Source organism: Gastrolobium bilobum, unplaced genomic scaffold, assembly GCF_033153095.1.
Source record: "Gastrolobium bilobum isolate Gb01-03AN ecotype WA unplaced genomic scaffold, APGP_CSIRO_Gbil_v1 utg44712, whole genome shotgun sequence".
In the NCBI taxonomy this organism is placed as follows: Eukaryota; Viridiplantae; Streptophyta; class Magnoliopsida; order Fabales; family Fabaceae; genus Gastrolobium; species Gastrolobium bilobum.
Genome location: NW_026895981.1, coordinates 48,920 through 76,280, shown reverse-complemented (window position 1 = coordinate 76,280; position 27,361 = coordinate 48,920). Strand labels below are relative to the sequence as shown.

The 27,361-nt window shown below is 33.5% G+C and overlaps 3 protein-coding genes across 4 annotated transcripts; 2 read left to right on the top strand and 1 right to left on the bottom strand.

The window, feature by feature from the left end:
• Nucleotides 1–575: 575 nt before the first annotated feature.
• LOC133297100 (probable L-type lectin-domain containing receptor kinase VII.2) lies at nucleotides 576–2,691 on the top strand. Its single transcript, XM_061496164.1, has one exon. The coding sequence runs from the start codon at nucleotides 613–615 to the stop codon at nucleotides 2,689–2,691; it is 2,079 nt and encodes a 692-aa protein (XP_061352148.1). The 5' UTR covers nucleotides 576–612.
• A 2,048-nt stretch (nucleotides 2,692–4,739) lies between these two features.
• On the bottom strand, nucleotides 4,740–10,642 carry LOC133297106 (probable serine/threonine-protein kinase At1g54610). Of its 2 annotated transcripts, none has more exons than XM_061496171.1 (8): nucleotides 9,603–10,642; nucleotides 8,481–8,765; nucleotides 7,942–8,259; nucleotides 7,501–7,728; nucleotides 7,094–7,194; nucleotides 6,512–6,626; nucleotides 5,276–5,746; nucleotides 4,740–5,059 (listed from the first exon to the last, which is right to left on the bottom strand). In XM_061496171.1, the coding sequence occupies exons 1-8, from the start codon at nucleotides 10,020–10,022 to the stop codon at nucleotides 4,889–4,891; spliced, it is 2,109 nt and encodes a 702-aa protein (XP_061352155.1). In that variant the 5' UTR covers nucleotides 10,023–10,642; the 3' UTR covers nucleotides 4,740–4,888. The 2 variants fall into 2 exon arrangements, with proteins under 2 accessions (XP_061352155.1, XP_061352156.1); XM_061496172.1 differs by having other exon boundaries at nucleotides 5,276–5,743.
• Nucleotides 10,643–23,894: 13,252 nt separating this feature from the next.
• Nucleotides 23,895–24,827, top strand: LOC133297108 (uncharacterized). Its single transcript, XM_061496174.1, has one exon. It carries the CDS (start codon nucleotides 23,994–23,996, stop codon nucleotides 24,498–24,500), a length of 507 nt encoding a protein of 168 aa, XP_061352158.1. The 5' UTR covers nucleotides 23,895–23,993; the 3' UTR covers nucleotides 24,501–24,827.
• The last annotated feature ends 2,534 nt before the right edge of the window (nucleotides 24,828–27,361 follow it).

Below are 27,361 nucleotides of genomic sequence, written 5' to 3'. Positions count from 1 at the left end.
TTTGTATTCATTGAATTATATTTTGTTTTTCCTCTCTTCTTTCTCTTTCTACATAATTTTTATCAGATTGCTAATCAGGTGCTCATCAAACACAGGACATGATATAGGCTTATCAGCCTCATATCATATCCTACCCTTATTAGCCCCATATCATATCATACTCTTATCTTATCTTATCCAACAAACGAGCCCTAAAATGTGCTCGGAAAGAGCAAAATAAAAAGAAGAAAAATAGTTACATAATGACAACATAGTTAAGCTTGTACGTAAACAGATTACAACTTACAACTCTCCATTCTAACTCTCACAAATCACACTTAAATTTCACATATCTAATGCTGCTGTGCTGTGGGTACTAATGATACGTACGTTATCCTCAAAGTTGGTTCTACGAATTAAATGCAAATTACCAAACCATGTTTGAATTGATGGGTTGACGTGCAATGACCTGTGTGGGCCGACAGGTACTTTACAAAAAAGTAAGTACTGTGTGTCTTAGCAATTTAATTTTCCTTGTACTTACCCTTGGAGACTTAACAAGAGCTGAAGAATCATATGCTGCAACCAATTTCAATTTGGAAAAGTTTCTCTTCCATTCTCAGTTCCTTGCCAATGTCTCCACTTAAGCTCCTTGACCTTGTCATTCTTCTTCACACTATAACCACTCTGAGTTCAGTTTCCACTACTGAATTTGTCTATAATACAAACTTCAACTCCACAAACATCATTCTATATGGAAATGCCACTACTCAGACCTCCATTCTGACTCTCACTAATAACAGTTTCTTCTCCATAGGCCGTGCTTTTTACCCTCAAAAAATACCTATGAAACCAGCCAACTCTTCCACCTTTCTCCCCTTTGCAACCTCCTTCATTTTCTCTGTTGCCCCCATTAAAAACTTTATGAGTGGTCATGGCTTTGCCTTCATATTCACACCATCACGAGGTGTAAATGGCACGACCTCAAATGAGTATCTTGGTCTTTTCAACTTCAGCAATGAAGGTAATCCTCAGAACCATGTTGTTGGAGTTGAGTTTGATACAATAAGAAATATAGAATTCAACGATATGAATGACAATCATGTTGGTGTTGACATAAACTCGCTTACTTCCTTAACTTCACATGAGGCTGGCTATTGGGGTGGTAAAGATGACAAGGAATTTAAGGTGCTGAAGATAAAAAATGGAGAAAATTATCAAGTATGGATTGAGTTTATAAATTCCCAGCTTAACATTACTATGGCTAGAGCGGGACAAAAGAGACCAAGAGTGCCTCTTATCAGTAGGAATGTTAACCTTTCTGGGATTCTTATGGATGAAACGTACGTTGGGTTCTGTGCAGCAACAGGGAGGATAATAGACAGTACTAGGATTCTTGCTTGGAGTTTTAGTAATTCAAATTTTTCAATTGGTGATGCTTTAATGACAGACAATTTGCCCTCTTTTGTCCTTCATAAAGGGTGGTTTTCTGGAGCACGAGCTTTAGTTGTAGGGGTCACCAGTGCTGTCTCTGTGTTAATCATTGCTTGTGGTTATGTAGTGTTTTACATTCTCTGCAGGGGAAACAAGGCTGAGGAAGAAATTGAAGACTGGGAACTGGAGTACTGGCCCCATAGAATTAGTTTCCCTGAGATTGATGCAGCAACAAGGGGGTTCTCTGAAGAGAATGTGGTTGCTGTAGGAGGGAATGGGAAGGTTTATAAAGGGGTTTTGCAAGGAATAGAAGTTGCAGTCAAGAGAATCCCTCAGGAAAGAGAAGAAGGGATGAGAGAGTTTTTGGCTGAGATTTCAAGCCTAGGCAGAATGAAACACAGAAATTTAGTAGGATTGAGAGGTTGGTGCAAAAAAGAAAAGGGAAATTTGATTCTAGTTTATGACTTCATGAACAATGGAAGTTTAGATAAAAGGATCTTTGAGTGTGAAGAGAGAAAGATGCTAACTTGGGAAGAGAGGATTGAAGTTTTGAAAAATGTAGCCGCAGGGATTCTATATCTGCATGAGGGTTGGGAAGTTAAGGTCTTACATAGGGACATCAAAGCAAGCAATGTTCTACTTGACAAGGACATGAATGCTAGGTTGGGGGATTTTGGATTGGCTCGTATGCATGATCATCATGGACAAGTGGCTAGCACAACAAGAGTAATAGGGACAGTAGGATACATTGCTCCTGAAGTAATTAGAACAGGAACAACATCAACTCTGTCTGATGTGTTTGGTTTTGGAATATTGGTGTTGGAAGTAATTTGTGGGAGACGACCTATTGAAGAACATAAACCAGGGCTTATTGAATGGGTGATGTCCCTAATGGTGCTTGGCCAATTGCACAGTGCTGTTGATGCAAGGTTGAAGGCTAAGGGGGAATACACCATTGAGGAAGCTGAGAGATTGCTTCATTTGGGTTTACTATGTTCAAATTCAGACCCTAGTATTAGACCAACGATGAGACAGGTTGTGAAAATGCTGCAGGGGGAAATGGAAGGGGTTGAGTCTGATGAAGAAATCATGGAGATGAGTTTGCTTGGAAAAATAAAATCAGCTGCTATGTGGTCTAAATCTGAATGTAGTTTTCCATATAAAGGTCACCCTACTTTTGATGAAATTAGGATGTTCAGTGTTAATTCTACTACGTCTAGAAGTGAATCAGGTACCATTCCAGGATCAGAATCAGATATCATCCGAGAAGGCAGGTAATATTTTAGGTGTTTAGTTGTTTCAGATTTTAGGTTATCTTCCATTCTATTGTAATGAATAAAGAATATTCAAAGTCTAGCTTATTTGGAGCTTGTGTACAATACCAGAAAAGGAAGTCAAAAGTTTTATAGAATTTTCAATGCTCGTGCTTGGATAACGTACAAAGGAGGGTTCATAGTAATGTAACCATATCAAATGAAATTCATAAAATCTAAATTGGCTTGCCACGGGATTTGGGTGATGGATTCTTCTTCATATGACTTGTGCTACACTGAAAGCAACATAACTTGAGGATGCTTGAAAATTATGAATAACTTAGCAAGCTTGTTACCTCTCACTCTCAGTCCCCAAAAAATAAACTGAAAAATTCAAAGATGAGCTTTATATAAAAAACTTAATCCAATTTTTTCAGTTTTTACCATCTAGAATTGATTTGGGGTCCTCTTAGAATTGAGGGTGAAAAATATTGAAATTAAAATTTCACAATTTCTCGTTAAAATCTAATATTAAATTTTCACTCGGGTATTATAAATGTGTCCCTAACTTCGAAAGGAAAAAATTGCAAAAATGACAATATTAACCGAAATGTGGAGAGCATTTTCCGTGCAACGGTCGCACATGCAACCTCCATTCAAAAAATTGCACCTGGATTAAATTTTTCTTTCTTCTGACTTCTCCGTACAACATCTCCATTTTCTCTCTGGCATTGATTGGCCCGTCGCACCGAATCATAGTACGACGAGAGTACCTTAAAAATTTCCCAGAAATGTGAGGCATTAGAATGGCCCACAATCTCACATGATAATTTGGTGAGAAGTTAGGTTTATTACCCAACCGAGTCATGGTGCAACCGGAATACCTTAAAAATTTCCCTCAAATGTGAGGCATTAGAATGGCCCACAATCTCATATGATAATTTGGTGGGAAGTTAGGTTTATTACCCCCAAGTTAAATACAGGAATAAGGACCAACGAGGTTGGAGACCTAGCCGTGTAGGATAATTAATATGATTCTCTTACGGGTGTGAGCAATTTGAATTGTTCAATAAAGATAAAAGTGGGATTCAGTTGTTATCGGCTTAAAGCTAGTAATTTAAGTCTATACGAGTAACATCAAGCAAGTATTTATTTTGACACAGTTGAGTATACCAAAGATAAAAGAAACATACATGCCTTAAGCCTCAAATCTCCAATTACTCCGGAAAACATACATGCCAATATGCATACGTCAAAACATAAACTTCATGAATACAAACTTCAACATGAATACGTCAGCAACACAAACTTCAACTCTTCTAATATCTTTCTATATGGCAATGCCACTATTCAATCATCCATTCTGACTCTAACCAGTGAGTTTCTTCACCCTAGACCGTGCTATTTAACCTCAAAACATAGGTACCAAACTAACTAACTCTTCCACCCTTCTCTCTTTTGCAGCCTCCTTCATTTTCTTTATTGCCCCCATAAAACATTTTCTTACTGATCATAGTTTGGCTTGTCTTTCATGTTATCACCGTGTAGGGGCAAAAACGGAACTACATCATTTGAGTATATTGGCTTCGTAAATTTAACCAATGAAGATAACTCTCACAACCCCATTTTTAGAGTTGAGTACGATATCAGGAAATATAGAATTCAATGACAATCATGATGTAATCAACATATTTCCTTAACTTCACATGCAGAGCGCTACATGGGTGGGGAAGATGATAATAAACTCAAGCAGTTGAAGCCAAACAATGGAGTAAATTATCAGGTTGGGATTGAATTTATTGATCTGTGCCTTTAATGTCACTATGACTCCAACAGAAACAAAAAGGACATGAAGGCCTTTGAGTACCAAGAATGCCAAACTATCTTGGGGTTACTTTTGGATGAAATTTATGTTGAGTTTTTGCAGCTACGAGACTAGTGATAAACACTACTAGAGTTATATAGCTTGGAGTTTTAGTAATTCAAAATTCTAATATTAGATTGCTTATGCTGCATAAGGGTAAAATACGAAGAGTAGAAGGAACATCAAATTCTTATTATAAAAACCTGCAATTTACATTGTATATATATAATTACAAAAGGAGAGTGCATGAACACACACTCTCCCTCTCTCTCTATAATGTCGAGAGATAAATAATGTTGTCATAAAATAATGTTTTTAGCTGCATAAGAAGTAAGAAGTATGTAATTGACTAATAATCCTAATTTTGATGCACACAAACCTTTTCACCTTTAGACTTGTCAATCCGTGCTCGTCTTGAATATTCCTGGATCTTTCGATCATGCTCTTTGAGCATCTGATCCATATTGTTTGCTGAAACCAGTAATGGACCAGAGAGATAGATCTTGTTTTCCTTGGACCCATGTCCATCCTGAAACAGAGACCAGCACTAATATTCAGCCAAAAACCTAGGACAAATAACAAATGTATTCAAAATTACAATATTGTGGCAAATTAGGGACATGAAAAACATCATTTTGCCATTATTGATGGCTAGCAAAGGCTTTCACTAACAAATGCTGACAACTAGTGAAACAAAAAGACAATAGAAACTAAGAAGGAAAGAATATTAATTGAAAAAACAAACCTGAATCAATGTTTCAGCAGAGACCTTTCCATTTTCTATTTGACTGAGATCAATTCTCTGAGACTGGCGTTTTTCATCATGCCTTCTTCTTGACTCTGTTCCATTAGTTGACTCCAAAGACTTTTGTACTTGAATTGTTTCTCGGGGCCTCAGCGGAACTTGGTTTTCTTCTTGATCTCCAAAGGGCAAAGTCCTAGATGCCATTAAACCAGATAGTTTTGATAGGTTGACTTTGTTTGAAACAGGAAGCCACTGACCAGCTTCCTTTCCAACCTTTTCCCAGCCAGAACCTGGAACCAAGGGACCTGAATGTGAAGGCCCCTTTATAAGAGGCCCAGAGAAATAATTTTCCATTTCTTTAATATCTTCTGACTGTTTGTGTCGAAAATCAAAAAATCCAGACGCAGGTTCTCTGTGAGGATTGAAAAATTTAATCCGGCTCTTTGAGTTTGAAAGTCGTTGCCCTTGCTGCTTCAAATTAAATTGATATACTGAGATGACAATAGACAGAATGTAGGGGAGTAGAAAAGGAAAATAGGAAAAAATGGAGGCAATTTTCTTTTGGCACATTCAATTGACAGAATCAGAAAGGAATCTCAACTATTCATTCCAATTTTAACAGGATGTACACGATCTCATTTTGTCTTTTTGTACTTACCAATTGAAACTTTGAAATCATAAATTTTCCTTGCAATTGTCATCCTAAGAAAGGATCTTCAGAAAGCCAATGCACATATATCAACCACAGCCAGTTTCCCAGCCAAAAGAGCATTTCCTTATGTGCAGTTTCTTTGTTTTATAATTAACCCATCACTGATGCTCCTAACCTCTTTAAACCCATGCATTCTCTTCTGCATCTCATTATTAAATAAGAAGAGGAACACAGCCTCTGGTGGTTTACGTGTTCTAAAATCATCACAAGATAATTGGTAGGGGATACGTCTTACTCAAATAACTAATAAGCAAAGGCATTAAACCCTCACAGACCAATTTATTTATATTGCTTAATGATCTAATCCAAACTCAAAATTAATGAACTGATTTACAAGTTGAATCAAAAGACAATCCAAGGTACAAAATCTTCCATCTTTTCCCCCCAATTTCATGGTCCCTACATGTATACTATTTGCTATAACACTACAACCAGAGCTATCCAACCAAGGCAGGTTATATAATTTGATTTCAACTAAGGAGATAAATAACGAGAAACTGTGATTTTAAACTTGCTTTGATTACCTGAATTGATGTGCGGGAGTCAGCATTGTCTTTGGATAAGACAAATGCCCCAGGTTCTTTCTCTTGTCTAACTCCTGGTCCAACTTTTTGCTCCTTTCCCCCAACAGGTCCTTGCCTAAGATGATAAAGGAAAAATTTATACTTGTTAGCAATATTCTTAGGTAAAATGTAAGGCTCCAATCTCCACAAATGGATGAATCAAGTGGTGCAGAAAGCAAAGTCAACATTCACCATGAAATATACAATTGCAGTTGAAATGCTAGAAGGCAAATGTTAATGAATTCAAAAATGGGAACTATTAAATGAAAAGTAAAACCTTTTTAAATTCCCAATGTACTAAATGCTGCACTTTTCATCAAATATTTTCCATTTTTTTATTTCTTAACAATTGCCCTTAGGGCACTCATTTGCATGACCCTTGCTACAAAGCTTTAGAAAGCAAAACACATGACTAAACCTTCAAGACTTCAACCACCAACAATATGCATATTTCTTGTGTGATAAGTATCTGAGTTATACATCTCAAATTGTCTTTCCCTCAACTTAATAAAAAAATAAAAAAATTCATCCTATAGTAGGTACCTTCTTGTTGCTTCTTCCCGCAATTTAGTGTCAATCTCTTTGCTGGGAGGATATTTTGGTAAACTTGATGGATCACAAGCAAGAGGTTCCGATGAAAAGAACTGTCAGTAAAGGGGAGAAAAATCAATATGCAGAATCAAGTGCCTCCCAAAAGGTCAGAAAGGAAGATTGTTCCTTCAATATATTGAATGAGTATTGCATGAGAAATATGATTACTATTTTCTACTTAATAAGGTATGTAAAAAGCAGGAAACAACAAAAAGAGCTCCATGATCCAAGCACACACATTAGGCCGAGAGTCTGAGACAATGGTACTCAAAGAGTCAAAGTACATTGTAGAAGTATGGAGCCCAATCTCAACCAGATCACATAAATACTGTACATGCTAGAAACATAAACCCACTTACCTCACTCTTCAGAGCTGTAGCTGTTGTTCCTCGAAGTGCAGGATCTACGGAAAGTAGGGTCTCTATAAGCCTCATGGCAGTAGATGGATATTCTTTAAATGTTTCTGCAACACAACGCCTATATTGGTGTGGAGGCCTGAATATGGTTGAATGTTGCAACCGCAGTTTACGCCAATAGTCCTCAGATGGTGAGCCACAAAGTTTAAAAATCTTATGCAATTGCTCAACCTACATTTAACTAAAATTAAAATTCAGGAACCTAGCTCTATTAATATACAATATCAATTTGAAATTTTGACAAACAGTCTAAGCTAGAATATATTGCTTTGGAAATTGATATTGTGCACAAGGCAGAGAAGAACACTTAAGAAAGTCAAGCGACAGAAAGTGAAGGCATTTATCGTGAGTAAACAATGAAAAATCTATTCTGAAACATCATACCTCTGTTTTTCCAGGCAATATGGGCCTGCCACAATATAGTTCCCCCAGTATGCAACCAGCGCTCCACAAATCCACTGCAGCTCCATAATCAGATGCTCCAAGTAAAAGTTCTGGTGGTCTATACCACAGAGTTACTACACGGCTGGTCAATGGAACACCATGATGGGGGTCAAAAAAATTTGCCAAGCCAAAATCTGCAATCTTTAAGATGCCATTATTGTCAATGAGAAGATTTGAGCCCTTTATGTCACGGTGGAGGACACCACGACTATGACAATGATCCAATCCACTAAGAAGCTGCTGCATGTAGCATTTAACCTGACATATAAGAAACATTACTTAGAATTTTAGACATCTAAGCACAGTGGAGAGCAAGCACAGTTACTTCAATAAAGAGTTCAAATAAGGACAATGCATCCCATCATTAAATATGACATAAGCATGCAGAAGTGTCAATGAAAAACTATCTCAAAAACTTAAGCTGTTAATCAAAGGCTTGTGAAACAGAAGACTTGAGAATGAAAAGATAACATCACTACCTGTGGTTCAGAAAACTTAATGCCAGGACCTGATGCAAGTCCTGTAAGGTCATGTTCCATATATTCAAGAACAAGGTACAAGCTACGAGATGTCTGTGATGTTATCAAGCCTTCCAGCTTTATTACATTTGGATGGTCAAGCCTACGCAGAACAAGGATTTCCCTTGCCATAAACTTGACACTCTCAGGGTCAAGATTATCAAAGCGAACCCTCTTCAAGGCAACGATCTTTTGGTGAGCCACATCTCGTGCCTTATAAACAGTACTGTAAGTTCCTTGGCCAATCTGCATGGTAGAATGCCATCACATGATCATTTAGAAAGTGAGAGAGACTGAGACAGGACTATCACCAATGATAAGAAATAAGAAAATAAAACTCCTTTTTTCAGCAAAATAAGAAGTTTACACTCACAAAAAAAGAAAAAGTTAAGCATCCTAACTGGCGTTATTTCTTTCTCTCTCTCTCTCTCTCTCTCTCTCTCTCTCTTTGAACAATAACAGAATGAAAATTAACCCTGTCTTGAACTCCAAGGCATTACTCAAACACCGCAAAATGCATTGTACACAGAATCCAGTCACTCAGTTTCTATATTCTGTAATCTAACTTTATTGAGCTTTTTCCTTTCTTTCTTGGAAAATGGGTGCAAAAAAGTGGATACAAATCAAATTTACACTCATCTATGCTTCACATGTAAAAAACTGCCACATGATTCCTGCTCAAACATTCTCATGTTAATAAAATTTATTATATTCCAAAATTTAAATATTAGGCTACCAATGTTTTTTCATTTCCCTCCATCCACTCTGCACAGTTTGGTTCCTACACTTTAAGGTGCACAATTACCGGAAATAAAATCGCACTTAATCTAGTCCCCCATCCCCTGAGGCCAAAAAACCACACACAAATTAGCATAATTAATCTGAAGACATTGGCTCTGGTTCAAAATTTCCATTAATAATTTAAACCATGCCAACAAAAGATGATTTTCTTATACATGGCAACGTTTAGAGACTTTTGGCAAGTGCATTCCAAAGACAATAGTAACAATTATTAATTAGTTAATTACACAACAGTTGAACTATAATGCAACAGTAGATTGAGTAAACAAGGTGGTAACTTACTTTATAAAACCTCTCAAAAGTATTAGCACTCCGTGGTATCCACCCCTGGATAGCTTCACCAGCAACAGAAGAAAGCCAAGTTGGCCATCCTGCTGCAACTTGTTCTCCTTCTGAAGCCTTTGGAACCCTTCCAAGACCAGGATAATCAAGAACACTCAATTCGGGTTTCTCCATTTTCTTCTTCCCATTTTGATCATCATACAACCGCACTGAGCCATTTCCTTTCTTGTCAATTAATGAAACTTTCATATCAACACCATCCAAGAACTTATCTTTCCCCCAAACTCCATCGACCCTTTTCTTAGAATTCAATCGTGAAACATTCATCTCTGAGGTCCTTTTGCTAGATGATGTCAATTCCTTTGTCAAACCTTCCCTGCTGTCTTCTACAGCTGAACTCTTGGAAGTTATGCAACCCATGTTGCAGCCACAAGCTAATATTCAACTATACACTATTATTATCCTTGAACAAGCAGCATCACCATCCTCTAGCTAAAATATCAACAACTCCTTCATATGAATTCATGCAAGCCCCCAACTAATATACTCGTGCATCATATTTTTTTTCTTCCTCCAAAAACAAAGGTTGGAGTTTATCCTTATAGGCTATTTGAATAAATTAATAATAATAAATAAGTAAATAAAAATTCACGCTTCTGTTTCTCTTTGAAAAATTCAAACTGACCCAATTCTAAAGTCAGCGACTTCAATCAAATACGGAATTCAGAACCCACCACTAACACTATACCAATAATCGTCAACTTCCAAAAAGGAAGCGTTTTTCCAACAAGAAGAAATTAAAAGGTCTGGAGTGATGATGATCATAACACTGGAATATTATAAATCATAGAATCTATTAAAAATAGAAAGGGGGGGGGAAAGAAAAATATATAGTTTTGGAGCTTTAAAATGGGATTAAGGATAACGATGAAACGGATCATAAACTTAATAAGAAAGAAAGAGTGGTTCCTTTGGCTGAAAGTTCAACGCGTATTCAGTAAATTAAAAAGAGTATTGTCAACCTTATATGACGGCTTTTGTCGACTACACTCAGTCAAAAGACCTCTCTCTCTCTCTCTCTCTCTCTCTCTCTCTCTGTTCCTTTCTGCTTCTCAATGCCGGTGGCAACAGTGCCAATGGAAAAGGAACATCTTCTTAATAAATCTCTTCTTCATAATAAAACATTAATACAACATTTAAATATTATAAAATTGGGTTTAATATCTCTATATTTTACAAGATATAGTTATCTTCTTTACACATATCAAAGTGTGTGGGGCTGTCTTTCTTTTTTTCTCACTCTTCTTTTAACATGACTCTACATGGACTTCACATACTTTTATACTATATTGCATCGACCGACACTCTAAAAAATTGTGACATGTCGAGTTCGACCCTCCTTGATATTTGAATGTTAGTACATAAAGATAGACTCATGTACTTCTTTATTATTATGAATAAATTAATGAATAAAAGTATTCTTTGTATTGTTTCATATTGCCTATCTCAAATATTATACATTTATACAAAATGAATATGAGTAACTGGATAAAGTCCTTATAATGAAACGAGTGTCACGTTGAGGATCTGTGATAGGGATCACGAATATGAGGACTCAATGATACCATACGTCTATCGCCAGAAATATGTTCTTGGTCTAAAGACACCGAGAATGGACAATGGTGATCTCAGGTAAGACTATGGAGATGCAAGGTAAAGACCTCGTGAGCTGCACACATGGAGATATTTTAGCTGACATATGGGTGGACATATTGGAGAATAGTTTGTACTGAACTGACCCGCCAAAAGACACTACAGGAAAATATCACAGATAATATCAATAGATAATGTCTCTTATTAATTGGGTGTGTATTTCCTTAGACTTGACGTTGTCATATAGACCTATGCTCTTGAAGGCTTGCTTTGATTGTATATTGTCTACCTAAAACATGGAGACTCGTAGGCATACTCTTGGGCATGCCCTAAGGACTCAAGGCTAATGTGGCAAGCTGAAGGGATTCGTCAACCTCTGCGAGAGATTAGTTATCAGTAGCCCGGTAAAATCAGATGACATTTACTAGACTTGAGAATTTATGCATAGTAAAATAGTCATGAGATTGACTATCCTTTAAAATTCGTAAATGAAGATTCCCTATTTCGAAAAAAGCTAACCCAAAATCATAGTGGTTGATACGTTTCCTTGCCTTAGGTCTTTGGGACTGAGAACCAAGACGAAAGGACAATACACATGATAACCAAATAGGTATAACAGGCTGATCATTCGACGAACTCCACTGGCTATGGGAAAACAAAGCATTGCTAATGCTCTGTGTTGTTATTAGAGAATTGCGCTCAGTGAGCCCAAACCCATTTATGTCAGTGGTTGTGTTGGGCCTAATGGGTCACACACAAACACCTTGAGTTGTCTTGAATTCTAGTATATGTGATTTGGGACCAATAAGGGTTAATGGGTCTGAGGTGGTGAAACCCATACGATGGGCATGTCATGTTGGGTATGTATAAGATCTATTCATGCTTGAATGTGACGCATGGGAGGCGAAGATGCACAAAAGTGTGCGTCTTGGCCAAAGAAAGGGAAATTGGTGTTGTCAAGTAAGGCTTGATCCATGGCATAACCTAATTATTTAAATGATAAATTAATTGAATATAATTTGAATTCTAATTTTGAATTTTGACTTTGAAATTTGAATTTAAATATGGGTTTTATAAGAGTTATGTTGTAGGAAAAGTGATTGTGTTATGTTATAGAGATTCGTTTTGCGTGTCGAAGTTTTTTTTTTTTTTTGCTGCGGGCCCCACAAAATGTTGTGTGTGTAGGAAAATTTTTGTGGTAATGTTAAATGATAGATGATAAACCCTTTAAATATAGTCAGAAAACTAGATTTGATGACAATAGAGAAAATTAAGAAAAATGGCTAAGATTAAGGAAACCAATCAATTATTTTGATTGCACATGATTAAGGAAACCAATCAATTATATTGATTGGCCAAAATTAAGAAAATCAATCTATTAAATTGATTGGATAAAATTAAGGAAACTATCAAATATGAGTGGGAGGTGATTAAGGCGCTAATTTGACCTAATTAAAGGGTTGATTAGTCGTCATATTAAGTTCCCCTTATTCCTTATTTTTATGTGACACTTTTCTTAATTTCATCTATCCAAAAACTCTAGCTGCATACACACTAGTATGGCGACCTCTCTCTCTCTCTCTCTTGAACTCACCATAGTTGTCATTCTCCCTTATCTCTTCTCTTGAGTTTTAATAACTTCTCTTGAAGGAACTTGGGTGTTGAAGAATCGTTCTTCTCCTACAAGGTGGTGTGTACTTTCATTGGAGGACTTGTGGTTTCAAGTCTCAAGTGGTGATCAAGAACCCTTTGATCAGGGAGTTTTAATTCGAAAAAAGGCATTATCTTTAATCCCTGACATGTTTATTGCATGTATCTTAGGTTGAACATATGCAAGGGTGGGCAAAGGTTGTCTCTTCTGCATGAAAGTTTTTGTTTTCTCCTCTTTTCATGTTCATGGCCTACAAGGGCTTCTTTCACCTCACACTCTAATACGCTCTAACATCTATAATATTTGAAATTTCATTACATATCATGAAAAAATTGATCGATGTTATACCAAACTAATATACTAAAAAATGAAAATGGATACCGAAATAAATCTCACTGGAGTGTATAAGAGATTTTCAGTTTGAAGATATAATAGTAACTATTTACATCTTATGTTTTTGTACAAAATTGATGGGTATTATAAGTTTGATTTTATTTTTTTGTTAATTATTAAATATTAAATATAATATAGACTACGTAAATTAAAAGAGGAAGTTTATACTCACAATCTATTTTCGTTTATAACCTCTTACAATCATATCTTAACCGTTGATTTCTGTTGATCAACGGTTATCATTTATTGTGAATTAATAATTAAATAATGAGTTTGATTTGCGAAAGTAATAATCGTTGATTGGCGAAGATCAACTGTTAAAATATGGTTGTAAGAGGTTGTAAACAAAAATAGGTTTTAATATCAAAATGTGTTTTCTCAAATTAAAAATATTATTTAAGGGTTCGCTTTTTCTGCAGTTACTGCAGATGAGTTGTCTGTAGTAAGCCGAATACGACGTTGTTTTGGGGCGGAAATCATGTTGTATTTGTAATTTTAATTTATTTCAGGATTATAATAGTCTTTATATTTATAATTTTTTAAGATTTCAATATCAAAACGACATCGTTTTGAGAATAAATGCAGATTACTTATCTGCATTAACTGCAGAAACATTTTTCCCATTATTTAATATCAAAATATGTCCTAACATATCAAAATCTAACATTTTGTAGAATTAATATGTCATAGTTTCATATAGTGTCCCGTGTCGATGTCAGTATAATATAGCTTTTCTATTTGTCTATATGAGAAATATCAAACCTTATAAAACTATTAGTTCACCAGATTTTCTTTCATATTTGATATTTAAGGAAACTCAAATAAAATTTTAAAGATACTATTTGTACTTTAAATGACATCAATTGATAATTTCAACCACTACATACTATTTTAAGGCGAACAATTCACCGATTTTGTACTTTAAATGACATTAATTGATAAAATAACTATTTATCATTTAATATGAGAAAAATTCTCATGCAATACACACAATTAAAAAGTGGATTTTATTTTTATTTTTTGTCTTTTTATTTTTTTATGGATCTCACCTATGTGTTGTGTGTGTAGCAGAAGAAAATTTTCTCATGTAAAATGAGAAAATTAATCCCCTTGACTTATAGCTTAAATTTAACTTTGTTTTCTTCTATTTTCTTCTTCGTTTTGAAATAGTTTTTCACAATGGAAAGTATGATAAATTATAACTATAATTAAAACAATCTTCTTTAATAAATTTTATTACCTGAATGATGGAAGCATTGTCCTCTGGATTAGATAGTGGTGTTCCGACAAAAGCTAGTTGGGAGAACAGGATGGCGTACTTTTAGAGTAAAATTACGAGTAAAATTTCGTGCAATTTTGGAGTTTTTTTTACCAAATAATCTTTAATTTTTTTCAAAATATAAAAAAAAAATAAAGAACCGAAATATGGTTATTTTATACACGGACGGTGCCTCTATCTAAAAAAAAATTAAACTAACTGCCACGTTAACTCTTATCTTAAAAAAAAAAAACAATTGAAGATGCTGCCACGTAATAACATTTGCAGAAGACACTGATCCATTTAAATTATTTAATGCCTCCGAAATACATACTCTCTTCCTCAAGACACTGACGAAGGAGAAATTGGGAACACCGTAATCAAATCATGTTCCCATTTTGGTGGACTCTGTCAAAGATAATTACAACAGGTCCAATTATTTTCATCACGTTGAGCCATCAAAGAAAACACATCACCGTCCACCCACCACTTTCCTTTTCATGAGTCAGCAAGCGGCATCAATTGGATAAATGTTAAATATTATAGATATATGAGGAAATGATAGTAATCCTTGTTGTATTAAACTACACAACATTGGTGCTATTATATAGCAAACTAATTGAAGAATACAAAGAGACACACTCAATGTAGGACTTCTACACTATTAACACTAACACTCTTAACACTCCCCCTCAAGCTGTAGCATATAGATCATATGCTACAAGCTTGATACATAAATAATACTCCCATTAGGAACCAAAAACAACAATGCTACATCAACGAAATGAAATGACTAAGTACAACAAATCAACTGGAATGACCATCAGTTTGAAGAGCTGATAAAGAGACAGTGCTGGAATGGACATCAGAGCATGGATGGTGTCAGAATTATCATCGACAAAGACAACTGAGCTGACCAGGACATCAGCATCAAGATCCCTATCAGACATTTCATTTAACAGTTGGTGAGCAGCCGTGGTTTCCCCTTGACTATGCTACAAGCTTATTACAAGAAAGACCAAGTAACATAACATCAAAATAAATCTCCTAAATGAGAAACCAAAAATCAACAATGTGCTAAAAATGGCGTCGAAATGAACATCAACATGGAAGATGCCGGAATGATCATCGGCAAAGACAATTGTGCTGGAATGACCATCAGCAACATGGACGGTGCTCCCCCTCAAGAGGAACTTCTAGACAGTGCCGGAATTATCATCGGCAAAGACAATTGTGCTAGAATGACCATCAGCAACATGGACAGTTCTCCCCCTTAAGAGAAACTTTTAAACAGTGCCGGAATTATCATCGGCAAAGACAATTGTGATGGAATGACCATCAGCAACATGGACAGTGCTCCCCCTCAAGAGGAACTTCGGTGTCGGAATTAACATCAGCGGAGACAACATCAGCAACTTGGACAGTACTCCCCCTCAAGATGGATGATGAATCGTATAAATACTCCATCTTGGGAAGAAAGAAGATTAAAGAAAAACAAAGCTTCGCGGAATCGGAAAAGTCGCCGAAGACGGCGGTGGGTCGTCGGAGACGGTGGTGGATCGCCGAAAAAGTCGCCAGAAAAGTCACCTGAAAATTCGCCGGAGACGGTTGTCAACGGTGGACGACGCGGTCAACGGTGGTCGGTCAACGACAACGGTGGTCAACCCAACAACTTCGCAAGGATCATTCTTTTCTGATGTGACAAATCAGTCTAAGCTGCAGTCACATAGCATACAAAGAAAAACCCGAAAAAGAAATGGCAACGGGAATCCCTCAAGGAGGATGATATCTCTCTATAATCATATTGAAATTATGGAAAATAGAACTAAGTTAAACGGATTAAGATTCCTCTTGTTAGGCTCTAGATACCATGTTAAATATTATAGATACAAGAGGAAATGATAGTAATCCTTGTTGTATTAAACTATACAACATTGGTACTATTATATAGCAAACCAATTGAAGAATACAAAGAGACACACTCAATGTGGGACTTCTACACTATTAACACTAACACTCTTAACAATAAATGTAATGCAACAATCAACTCTTCAAAAATTTAAGCTTAGGTGAAAGTATACGCAATATTTTATATGAACGGGAGTAAAACATATATATATATATATATCAACACATGCCGCACCAGCTTATAGCGCCATGAAATGGAGTGATTAACTACTTCCGATAAGAACTAATATATACAAAATATTCCATCTAACACAACAGCTTAACCAAGAATAGTATTCGACAGTGGGAAAGAGAGTAAAGGAATTGTTTCGTTATAGAATTCATTGTTTCAAATTTTTGGTAACATGTTGGGTATACCCTACGTCATTGGACCAATTTTCTTTGATTAACTTTAACAGTTTTAGTTAAGTAATGGAGCCAAATTTTAGTAGGAATGTGCAATTTTTCTGGTGGATGACTGAGTAGATGGAAGCAAGTTTGATGATGGGTTCGCCAGCCAGAATGGTTGGCAGAATAGTGATGAACGGTGGTAGACAATGGTCAACATAGAGGTTCTCTGCCGGAAAGTGGCATGGCAGATATATATATATATATATATATATATATATATATATATATATATATATATATATATATATATGGGTTTTATAAGAGTTATGTTGTAGGAAAAGTGATTGTGTTATGTTATAGAGATTCGTTTTGCGTGCCGAAGGTTTTATTTTTTGTTGCGGACCCCACAAAATGTTGTGTGTGTAGGAAACATTTTGTGGTCATGTTAAATGATAGATGATAAACCCTATATATATATATATGATGCTATTTTTTGTGCAAGGGTTGCTTTTTCTGCGGCAACCACAGTGAATTGTTGTCTACAGCTGAAACAATAAAGTGGACCCCACTATTGTTAATATATATATATATATATATATATATATATATATATATATATAAAATTATTTCTGCCGCCACTGCACATGCAGCAAGTCAGGATACACGTGCGGATCTTGGCTTCTTATTTTATTTTTATTTTAAAGCAGTGGGCCCATTTTGTTATCTCAGCTGCAGACAGCATGCCCACTCTCTGCAGCTGTTGTAGAAAAAGCAATCCTGATATATATATATATGGACTTTGCATTTCTCATTTAGCATGAGATTACAAAAATTCCTACACATACATAATTCAAAAAGGGTCCCACCATAAACAAAAAAAAAATATTGCACGCAAAACAATCTCTCACTAACATGAGAAAACAATTCTCATGTTAAAGGAGAAATTGTTTTCCGTATATATATATATATATATATATATATATATATATATATATATATATAGTGGCGGACCCAGGAAATTATATGATAGGGGACGAAAAATTATATTACTATAATAAAAAGACAATGCCAATTTTAGTTGGATGATCAAACTAAGAATACAAAAATACCTGTTACGAATAACCTAATAAAATTATATAAGTTTTTGCCAATATTTTGATTGGAATGTCAATTTTTTGCTTCCGGTGACAATGGTCCAATACACCCTCTATTTCAATAAGGAACTAGCCTTAAGACCCTATATTTTGTTTGTAAGATCAATTTTTTATTGTTTACCTTGATGCCTTCTGGTGTTATAATTGCACTTTCTTTGATTTCTTTAGAATCTTATTTTCTCACTTAGCTGTTATTTAGCAGAAGACACAGTAAATTAATTAATGTATTATTTATCTTTAGCATTTAGTCCCAACTAATAATTGATAACTATTACTGACATTTTTCTTTGCCAACAAAGTCAAAACTTAAATACTCTTCTCCTGAGTTCATACATGACAATTTGTACAAATTTTTAATGATTATAAAAAAAATTAGATAATCAATCAATATAAAATTAAATTTTAGACAAATTTGATAAGTAGATTGAATATGCATTACTAACTGAACTCTTCTTTGTATACAACGGAAAAGCCAACTTTCCACATTGATTGGGGAGAGGGTAGCAGACCAAGAACAAAACATGTCATGTATGCTGACAGGTTGAATCTGGTAAATAATAATTATCTCTAATTGGGTGCAATGAACGAGTGGAACACTTTTTTTATAAATAGCATGATTGTCTTTCACTTTTTAAAAGCACTTTTAAAATTTTGTTCTTACACACCATGTTGCATATCATATAGTGGAACATATTTTTATATTTTAGAGGTGGCCCCCCATGTAGGTCCGCCCATGTATATATATGGATCATGATCATTTTACATTGGTGACACCACATCTCTATCGTTGATTTTCATGCATCCAACGGTTATAATTTAGGAAGTCATATGAATTAATTAATATTAATTACAATAATTACACTACAAATACCAACCGATGATTTTTGTCCATCAACAGTTGAGATGTGGTGTAAGACTTGTTAGTCTTACACTGGTGTAAAAAAACCTGTCTCATATATATATATATATATATATATAAACTACAAGTATCCAGGGCCAACGCTAAAGGCCTAAGCCACCTCAGCCATAAATGACCAACTATACTAGCACCACTACCAACACCTACGCAGCAGACCAGCTTCCCAACATAAGATATCAAAGTGGCTTACCTCGGAAGGCTCCCCCTCCCCTTTTGTCTCCACAGGTACCCAACGTGTCACACTGAAATGCTCCCCCTCACCTTTCCCTGTGTAGCGGCTGCAAGACGCCCTACCCCAACTAGGCCAAGCTACTTTAGTTTTTTCTTATAATAGTTGACTTGGCACACTCTCCCGGTAGATTGGAGGTCTATAAATACCCCTTTTCTCACCACTTGATAGGATCTTTAACTCATGAGCCATTACCATGCTCATCTGAAGAGCCCTCATAACCATAAACCACACCCCCACCCTTTATACTTCATTGTTGAAAACACTTCTCATAGTCTTGGTCTTCAGTCTTCACCATAGCTGTGTTTGGTACCTCTACACTAACCATCACACCTCCCTTGGGGTTACATATTGGGCTCTCTGTAATCGGAAGGTTCAGGACGTAATCTTGTTTGAGGTGGGTCTAGGATTGAGACTTTAAATCTCTATCGAAGATGGTACTGGAAAGTATCGAATACATGCTTTCACCCTACCTGCTCAACTCTCATGTGCTAATTGAACTATCATCATTTAGTGATACATATATTTATTTTAATAACATGTTAAGCACAGTTGCATTAAGTAAGAGATAATGACTAGAAAAAAATTGCTATACTTATTTTTTTATGTCTTAAGTAGAATTTTATGTTGCCAATGATGTAAGTTAGGAGTGATATTATGTAACGTTATGTCACGAACTACAGAACCTTTATAAATAGTTGATATTTATAAGATAACAGGTCCTTACAAGTTGCTAGCGTCAAGCCTACTTCATCCTTAAAGAAAAGAAAGCAACAAGAAGATGATTTAAAGTTTTGTTAATCTTATATCCTTTTTTTGCTTTTACATAAACTCAAGTACTATCTATATATAGCATTTTTAATGTTGAGTAATTATCAATGAGACGCGAAAATTGATTGAGCAATGCTAAAAAAATTTCTTTGTACCGTACAACAAGAACGGGTCCTCAGTTATCACACGCTTGTGGGCCAACTAGACTTACCCTCCATTAATTTATGGGCCAAATTGGTCCATAGTTAAACGGCCCACTAACAAAGTCTTATCCCATTAATTCAAGACTCACTTTGAGGCTTCATTTTTCTATTGCTACGGACTGTAGTAAGAGATAATCGAACAAACCCAAAACTTTACCCCCAAAAAAAGATTAAAAAAAAAAAGAGAGATTACTTGTATAGTTGTATTGTACCTCACTCCGACGTTTTTTTTTTTTTATACTCTAAAGGAGTGTATTGGATTTAGATTTTAATAGATTATTCTTGGACAGAAAATTCTATTGGTATTAAATTAGGATTGAAAAAAAAGTCATATGGTATTCGATTAATTTTAAAAGATTATTTTAAAGTTCATCCAAATTCAGTAGCATTCGATCAATATTTTAAATAAAAGAAAAATAATTTTGTGATATTTAAAAATCTAACGATTTTAGTGAGTTTTCTATTGCTGTGAATTTCATGAGACTTTTTAATAAAAAATATAAATAGGATGTCTCTCTCACAATCTCACTCTAACCTATAGGATTTCTTGAGATTTCTCTATTACAGTGTACCACTGTCTTCCTCTTCTTTTGGCGGGTCGACCCGCTCGAAACTGGATTCCGCCATGGGAGCTTAGTCAAAGTTCAAAAACATCATATTTTTTTAGTGATTTTTATCACAAAACAACCCAGAAATAACACCCAACAAGATTCTAATCTAATCCATCTCAAAAATAAAAGATTTTTAGCGATTTTTTAGAGCTTTTGGAAGTTTAAAAAATGATTTTTCAAGTTACGCGTCACGATTTTTCTTGGCACAAAAAATATGAGATTTTTGTATTAAAAACAACATAAAATAGCATGGGAAGAAAAATCTTCAAACCAATTTTTGTTTTACATCAATGAAATAAGATTGATTTAAAGAAAGATTGAAACTTTCATAATATGAACCTCATGTTTCCTAACAATACATTTATAAACGAAATTTCTTTGCTATGGGAAACAACAAACAATTTTTGTATCAATAGATCACTAAAAATTTATTTTTCAAAAGCCCCAAAGTAATTTAATATTTTAATTGAAAATAATTTGAAATTTTTCTAAACTTTCATTTAATAAAATCCAGAAATTTAGATTCAAAATTTTCTTAGAATACTCAATGAAAACATGCATATGATATATAGTTAGAAAACTCTTATCACTAGAATAAAAACCACAAGATTTTCAAGATCAATGGCAAAAAATTCCAAATAAATTTTTTTATGAACTTTTTGTTCCATATACAAATTTCGAATTATTTTAATAAATAAGAAATTTTATGGGTATTATAATTATATATGCATATCTCTGATATCAAATGAAGAAGATAATTTTCATTCCATTGGTCAAATCCAAGAGCATAAATGAGAAGATGTTAATGTGTGGAGGGCTAGTATAGGTATATGGAGATCTGTTGCTTAGTACTACATCAAGTTACATCAAATTATTGATTGAGAATCAAATTATTGATTGAGAAAATTATATTAGGTTTTACTTTTTTTTATTAATATCATTGCATTTCTTTGATATTTTTTTGACTCTTGTAATTTTGAATATTTATTCAAAATTCATATAATTTTTTAAAATTTTATAAATTTATATTGTCCCTTCCAATCTTGTAAATTTTATTGAAATCCTTTAAAATGTAATTTATAAAATTTTGATTGTAAAAAAAATCTTTTAAAAAAGTCTTCTTTACAATTCTATATAATCTTTTAAAATTTATAAGATTTTCTATCTCAAAATAATTTTTAAAAATTTTAATCCAATATATCCCTTAAAAATCTGAGAAGTATGTGCGGTTGTGGAATCACCAAAACAATATGCTGAAAATGAAAAAGTAAAACTAAGCTAAACTCAAAGCTGGAGAGCCAAAGCACTAAAGCAATAGACGACAGAGAATAGATCCAGCTGTGGTTCTTGCCATGTAAAACCTAAACAGAAAGTACAAGGGAACAAACTCACTCTCAAAGAGAGTGCACTCACGTTCTATCACATACCATTGCATATAGCCAGGAAGAAAGTGTGCTCCACGCGTGCGTGGTAATTAATTGCTGAACGACAATGTTGTCGTATAGTATCTACGTTTCCGAAAATATACGAATTTAGATATTTTTATATGAAAAAGTGATCAAATGATAATGTTATTTATTCATAACTATTTATTAATAATTAAATAAAAGAGAAAAAAATAAATAACTTTTAAATGAATGATTATGATCAAATAATATGATTACATGAGATTTTTTTTTATAAGAGAGAATCCAAATTCTCCATATATTAAATATGTAGGCTCATCATGAGTGTCTAGAAATTTGAGACGTATCCTAAAATAAATGAATTACTAATGCACTAAACTTCAATGTATATGTAGCCCCATAGATTTTTTTGTATACTGATTAATTAGTAAGTCTTTTGTCAAATATGAAAAATAAAGTAACATATTTGCATTATCTATACTTTTATGATTATTATTTTTTCATATTTCTAATTTTTTTTTTTTAGAAATTTTTTTTCTGCAGTTACTGCAGATAAGTTATTTATATTTACTCCCATAATGACGTCATTTTGTGATTGAATGATTAAAAAATTATAATTATAAAGACTATAATAATCCTAAAATAAATTAAAATTACAAAAACACCATGATTTTCGTCTTAAAATAATAACGTATTGGACTTATTGCAGATAACTTATTTGCAGTGACTGCAGAAAAAACGAACTTTTTTTTTGGTAAAATATCTATTCCCTTGGGCCTGTTTGGTGTGATGTATAAAGCCTGATAATATAAGCTTATACTATACGTTATGACATTTTCAGTTGTTTGGTGTGACCATCGTATAGTATAAGCTTATATAGCAGGATCTTTTTATACATCAAAATGATGTATAACTTAATCAGGCATAGGAGTGGTGGATTAGGCCTGATAAGGGGTAGATGTATTAATATTGCTTATAAATACAATTTTCAAGAACTAATATATCATTTCAATATTTATATATTAAAATAATTTTTTTAATATATTAATTTTTAAAATATTGAAGAATATTATCTTATACAATACCATACCAAACTCTGGAAAAATTTAATCAGGTCTTATACAATCAGATCTTATACTATCAAGTCTTATACTATCAGATTTTATCATATATTATGTACCAAACATGCCCTAAGGGCCGAATAAATCTTTGGTACTACTGCTATACCAAAGATTCAGTGCATCCCACCAATGACAATATTACATGTCAGATAAATTATTATTTTTTCTGTCAAATTTTTTCTCTCTCCTCTGATGTGTAATGCTCTTATTGCTAAGATGCACTGAATTTAGGTACAGCAGTAGTACCAAAGATTTATTCCTAAGGGCCATTTGGAAGAACTTTTGAAAAATGTATTTTTTATACTTTATTTATTTTAGAAGTATTTTTTATAAAAGTTAAAATAATTTAAATTTTTAAAAAATATTTGAGTTTTGAAAAAAAAATATTTAGCTTTCAATTTTTGTTTTTTTTAAAGTTAAAATTTCCAACTTAAAAAAAAAGTAAATTTTTAAATTCTATTTTTTTTTTTGAAAGACATATAAATAGACTTTGTAGTAAATTTATTTATTTTTAATAAAAAAAAATAACCTTTGGCCAACGGTCCATAAGTCTAAGCAAAGTGAACGAACGAGACATAGCGTAGTGGTAGTAAAGAGGTACCCAGATTCCAGGAAAGAACCAAAACGCGCAAAAGAATGGAATAGTACGAAAAAGTTTTCAACTTGGGAGAGAAAACAAAATCGAAACAAGGAAGGGTTGTGGTACTGTTCTTCCGAGGTTGTCATGCCAATGGCAAAAGTGAAAGAGGAACCCGAAGCCACACCCACTTTACCTTCCTCTTATGTGTTACTTTTGCGAATCATGAGCAAAAGGAGAACTTGGGTATGCATATTTGTTCTTGTTTATGGCTTGCTTTTGACATGTTCATGGAATTTCCTCAACTCCATGATTTCATGGTACAAGTTGCAAGCTGAATCATCCACTTCATGGTGGCCTGCTCTCTATGCCTCGGTGCTTCTTGGAACATATTTTGGGCTTTTTTCGATGGTTGCAGCTCTTGCTGTCGTGGTGCCTGCGGTTCTGGTGACGTGGATCGCCATCGTGGTGTTGTTGGCTTTCTTTGGTAAGCCTAAGAGGGCTTTGGTTATTGAGGGGAGGAAGATCACCATGGAAATTCTCAGTTTTGTGATGAAGGTTTTGATAAAGGAAGGAAAGGCTGTTGCTGCCGTTTGTGCTGTATTGGGGTATTTTGCTCTTGGGAGATGGAACATTGAAGGTGTTGAATCTTGAATTTGGTGTTATGGGTTTGGTGTAGTGTGGTTGGTTAGTGAGATTTGGGGTAGATGGGGTTTGCAAATCGATCATAATGGTGGGTGTGATTTGGTAAAGTGCTGTGATCACTTTTTAGATATTTGTTTAGAGATAATGGGAATTAGATTAGGTAGGTGAAATTGTTACCTGCTGATTTGTATGGCTGATTGACAATCTTGTCAATGCCAGTGTATGCTCTTCATGATTCATTAATTTTATAAGCACTTTTGTTTTTTATGTTTGCTAATAATCATAGAGTAAGGATATTCTAATTACCAAAAATTCTTACTACTAATTTACTACCCATCACATTATCATTGGATCAAAGAGAGAGAATGTTAAAAAAAATTTGAAGAGAGAGAAAATGTTAATCTAATGATAATTAGATAGGTAGTAAGTTGGTAGTGAAAAATTTTGGTAGTAAGAATATCCCTCCTCGTAATCATATAAGCATTTTATAAGCACTTTAGGAAATTGTTATTGGAAGTTTATAAGTTTAAAGCTTTGAGCCATAAAAGAAAGAAAAAAGATAATGGGCTGCGGGAAGTTTAATATAATAATATATCAGTCTTCAAAAATCAAGTCAATAAGCTGAAGTTTGTGTCAAATAAAGAATAATTTATTATTATTTTCCAAAAAAAAAAAGAATAATTTATTAATAATTACTTTTGGAAGTGGACTAGTGAAGTTTTAGTTGTAATATCCTTAGAAAAGCAAACTTGATCATAGAACCATTGCCATATCACTCAATTATAGCATACATCCATTGATTTCACCTATGATAATGATATGATCAAGTTGCACATTGCCAGCAGCAGTATCTGAATACTTCATTTTCAAGTTTCTGACATGGTTCAGCTCATTGGGCATTCGGGTCAATTTTTGTTTTGAAAGATGTCTACCCTAAAATTCTTTTATCCTTCTTAATAATTATTTTAATCCCAAAACTTAGAGGGTGTATTGAATTAGAATTTAAAAAATTATTTTTAGATACAAAAATCTTATAAACTTTAAAAAACTATATAGAATTGTTGTGACTTTAAATACTTTTTTAAAAGATTTTTTTACAAACAAATTTTATAAGATTAGATTTTAAAGGATTTTAATAGAATGTATAAGATTTTAAAGGATAATACGAATTTATAAGATTTTAAAAAATTATATGAATTTTTAAAAAAATTCAAAACTACAAGAATCAATAAAAAAATAACAAAAAAAATGCAATGATATTAATAAAAAAAGTAAACCTAATATAATTTTCTCAATCAGTGATTTGATGTAATTTGATATCTTACTAAATAACAACTCTCCATATATCTATACTAGCCTGCACGCATTAGCATATTCTCGTTCTTGCTCTTAGGTTTGACCAATGAGATGAAAATTATCTTCGTCATTTTGTATCAGAGCTATGCATATATGATTATAAAACCCATATTTTTTATTTATTAAAATAATTTGAAATTTACATATAGAACCTAAAGTTCATGATAAAATTTTAATTGAATTTTTTTGCAATTGATCTAGGAAATCTTATGGTTTTTGTTCTACATGATAAGAGTTTTCTAACAATATATCATATTCATGTTTTCATTGAATATTCTAAGAAAATTTCGAATATGAATTTCTGGGTTTTATTACATGAAAGTTTAGAAAATTTCTCAAATTAATTTTAATTGATACATTGAAACCTGAAATTGCTTTGTGGCTTTTGAAAAATAAGTTTTTAGTGATCTACTGACACAAAAATTGTTTGAAATCGTTTCCTATAGCGAAGGAATTTCGTTCATGAATGTATTGTTACGAAACATAGTGTTTATATTATGAAAGTTTCAATCTTTCTTTAAATCGATCTTGTTTTATTGATGTAAAAAAAATTGATTTTGGGGGTTTTGTTCTCCTATTATTTTCCCACTGTTTTATGTTATTTTTATTACAAAAATCACAACTTTTTGTGCCAATGAAAATTGTGACCCATAGCTTGAAAAATATTTTTAAAACTTTCAAAAGCTCTCAAAAATCTTTTGTTTTTGAGATGGATTAGATTAGGATCTTGTTGGTTGTTGTTTCTGGATTGTTTTGTGATTAAAATCGCTGAAAAATCTATTGTATTTGAGCTTTAACGAAGCTCCCATGAAGAAACCCAGTTTCGAGCTGGTCGACCCGCCAAAGGAATAAGAAAACACTGCAATAGAGAAATCTTAAGAAATTCTAGGGGTTATGGTGAGATTGTGAGAGAGACATCCTATTTATATTTCTCACTAAAAAGTCTCATGAAATTCGCACCAATAGAAAATTTACTAAAATCGTCATATTTTTAAATACCACAAGATTGTTTTTCCTTTATTTAAAATTCTGATTGAATACCACTAGATTTGGATAGATTATAAAATAATTTTTTAAAATCCTAATCGAATATCACGTGACTTTTTTCAATCCTTTAAAATCCTGATTGACTACCAATGGATTTTTTTGTCAAAAAATAATTCATTAAAATCTCAATCCAATACACGCCCTTAAGTTGATAAGTAAAGGTTCAATCAATAGTTTTAAGGAAAAAAATATCTAATGTTACTTTAGACAATTTTGTCTAATATTCACCGAAATGACGTCATTTCTTAGTTAAAAAATTAGAATAATAAAGACTATTATAATGCTGAAATAGATTAAAATTACAAATACACCATGATTTCCGCCCCAAAACGACATCATTTTGATGAACATTAGATAAAGTTATCTAAAATAACTTTATAAAAACGAACCCATAATTTTATATTATATTTCTTTAGTATGCCACCTCACACAAGAGTCATTAGGCTTAATGGACAATCCAAAAGCTT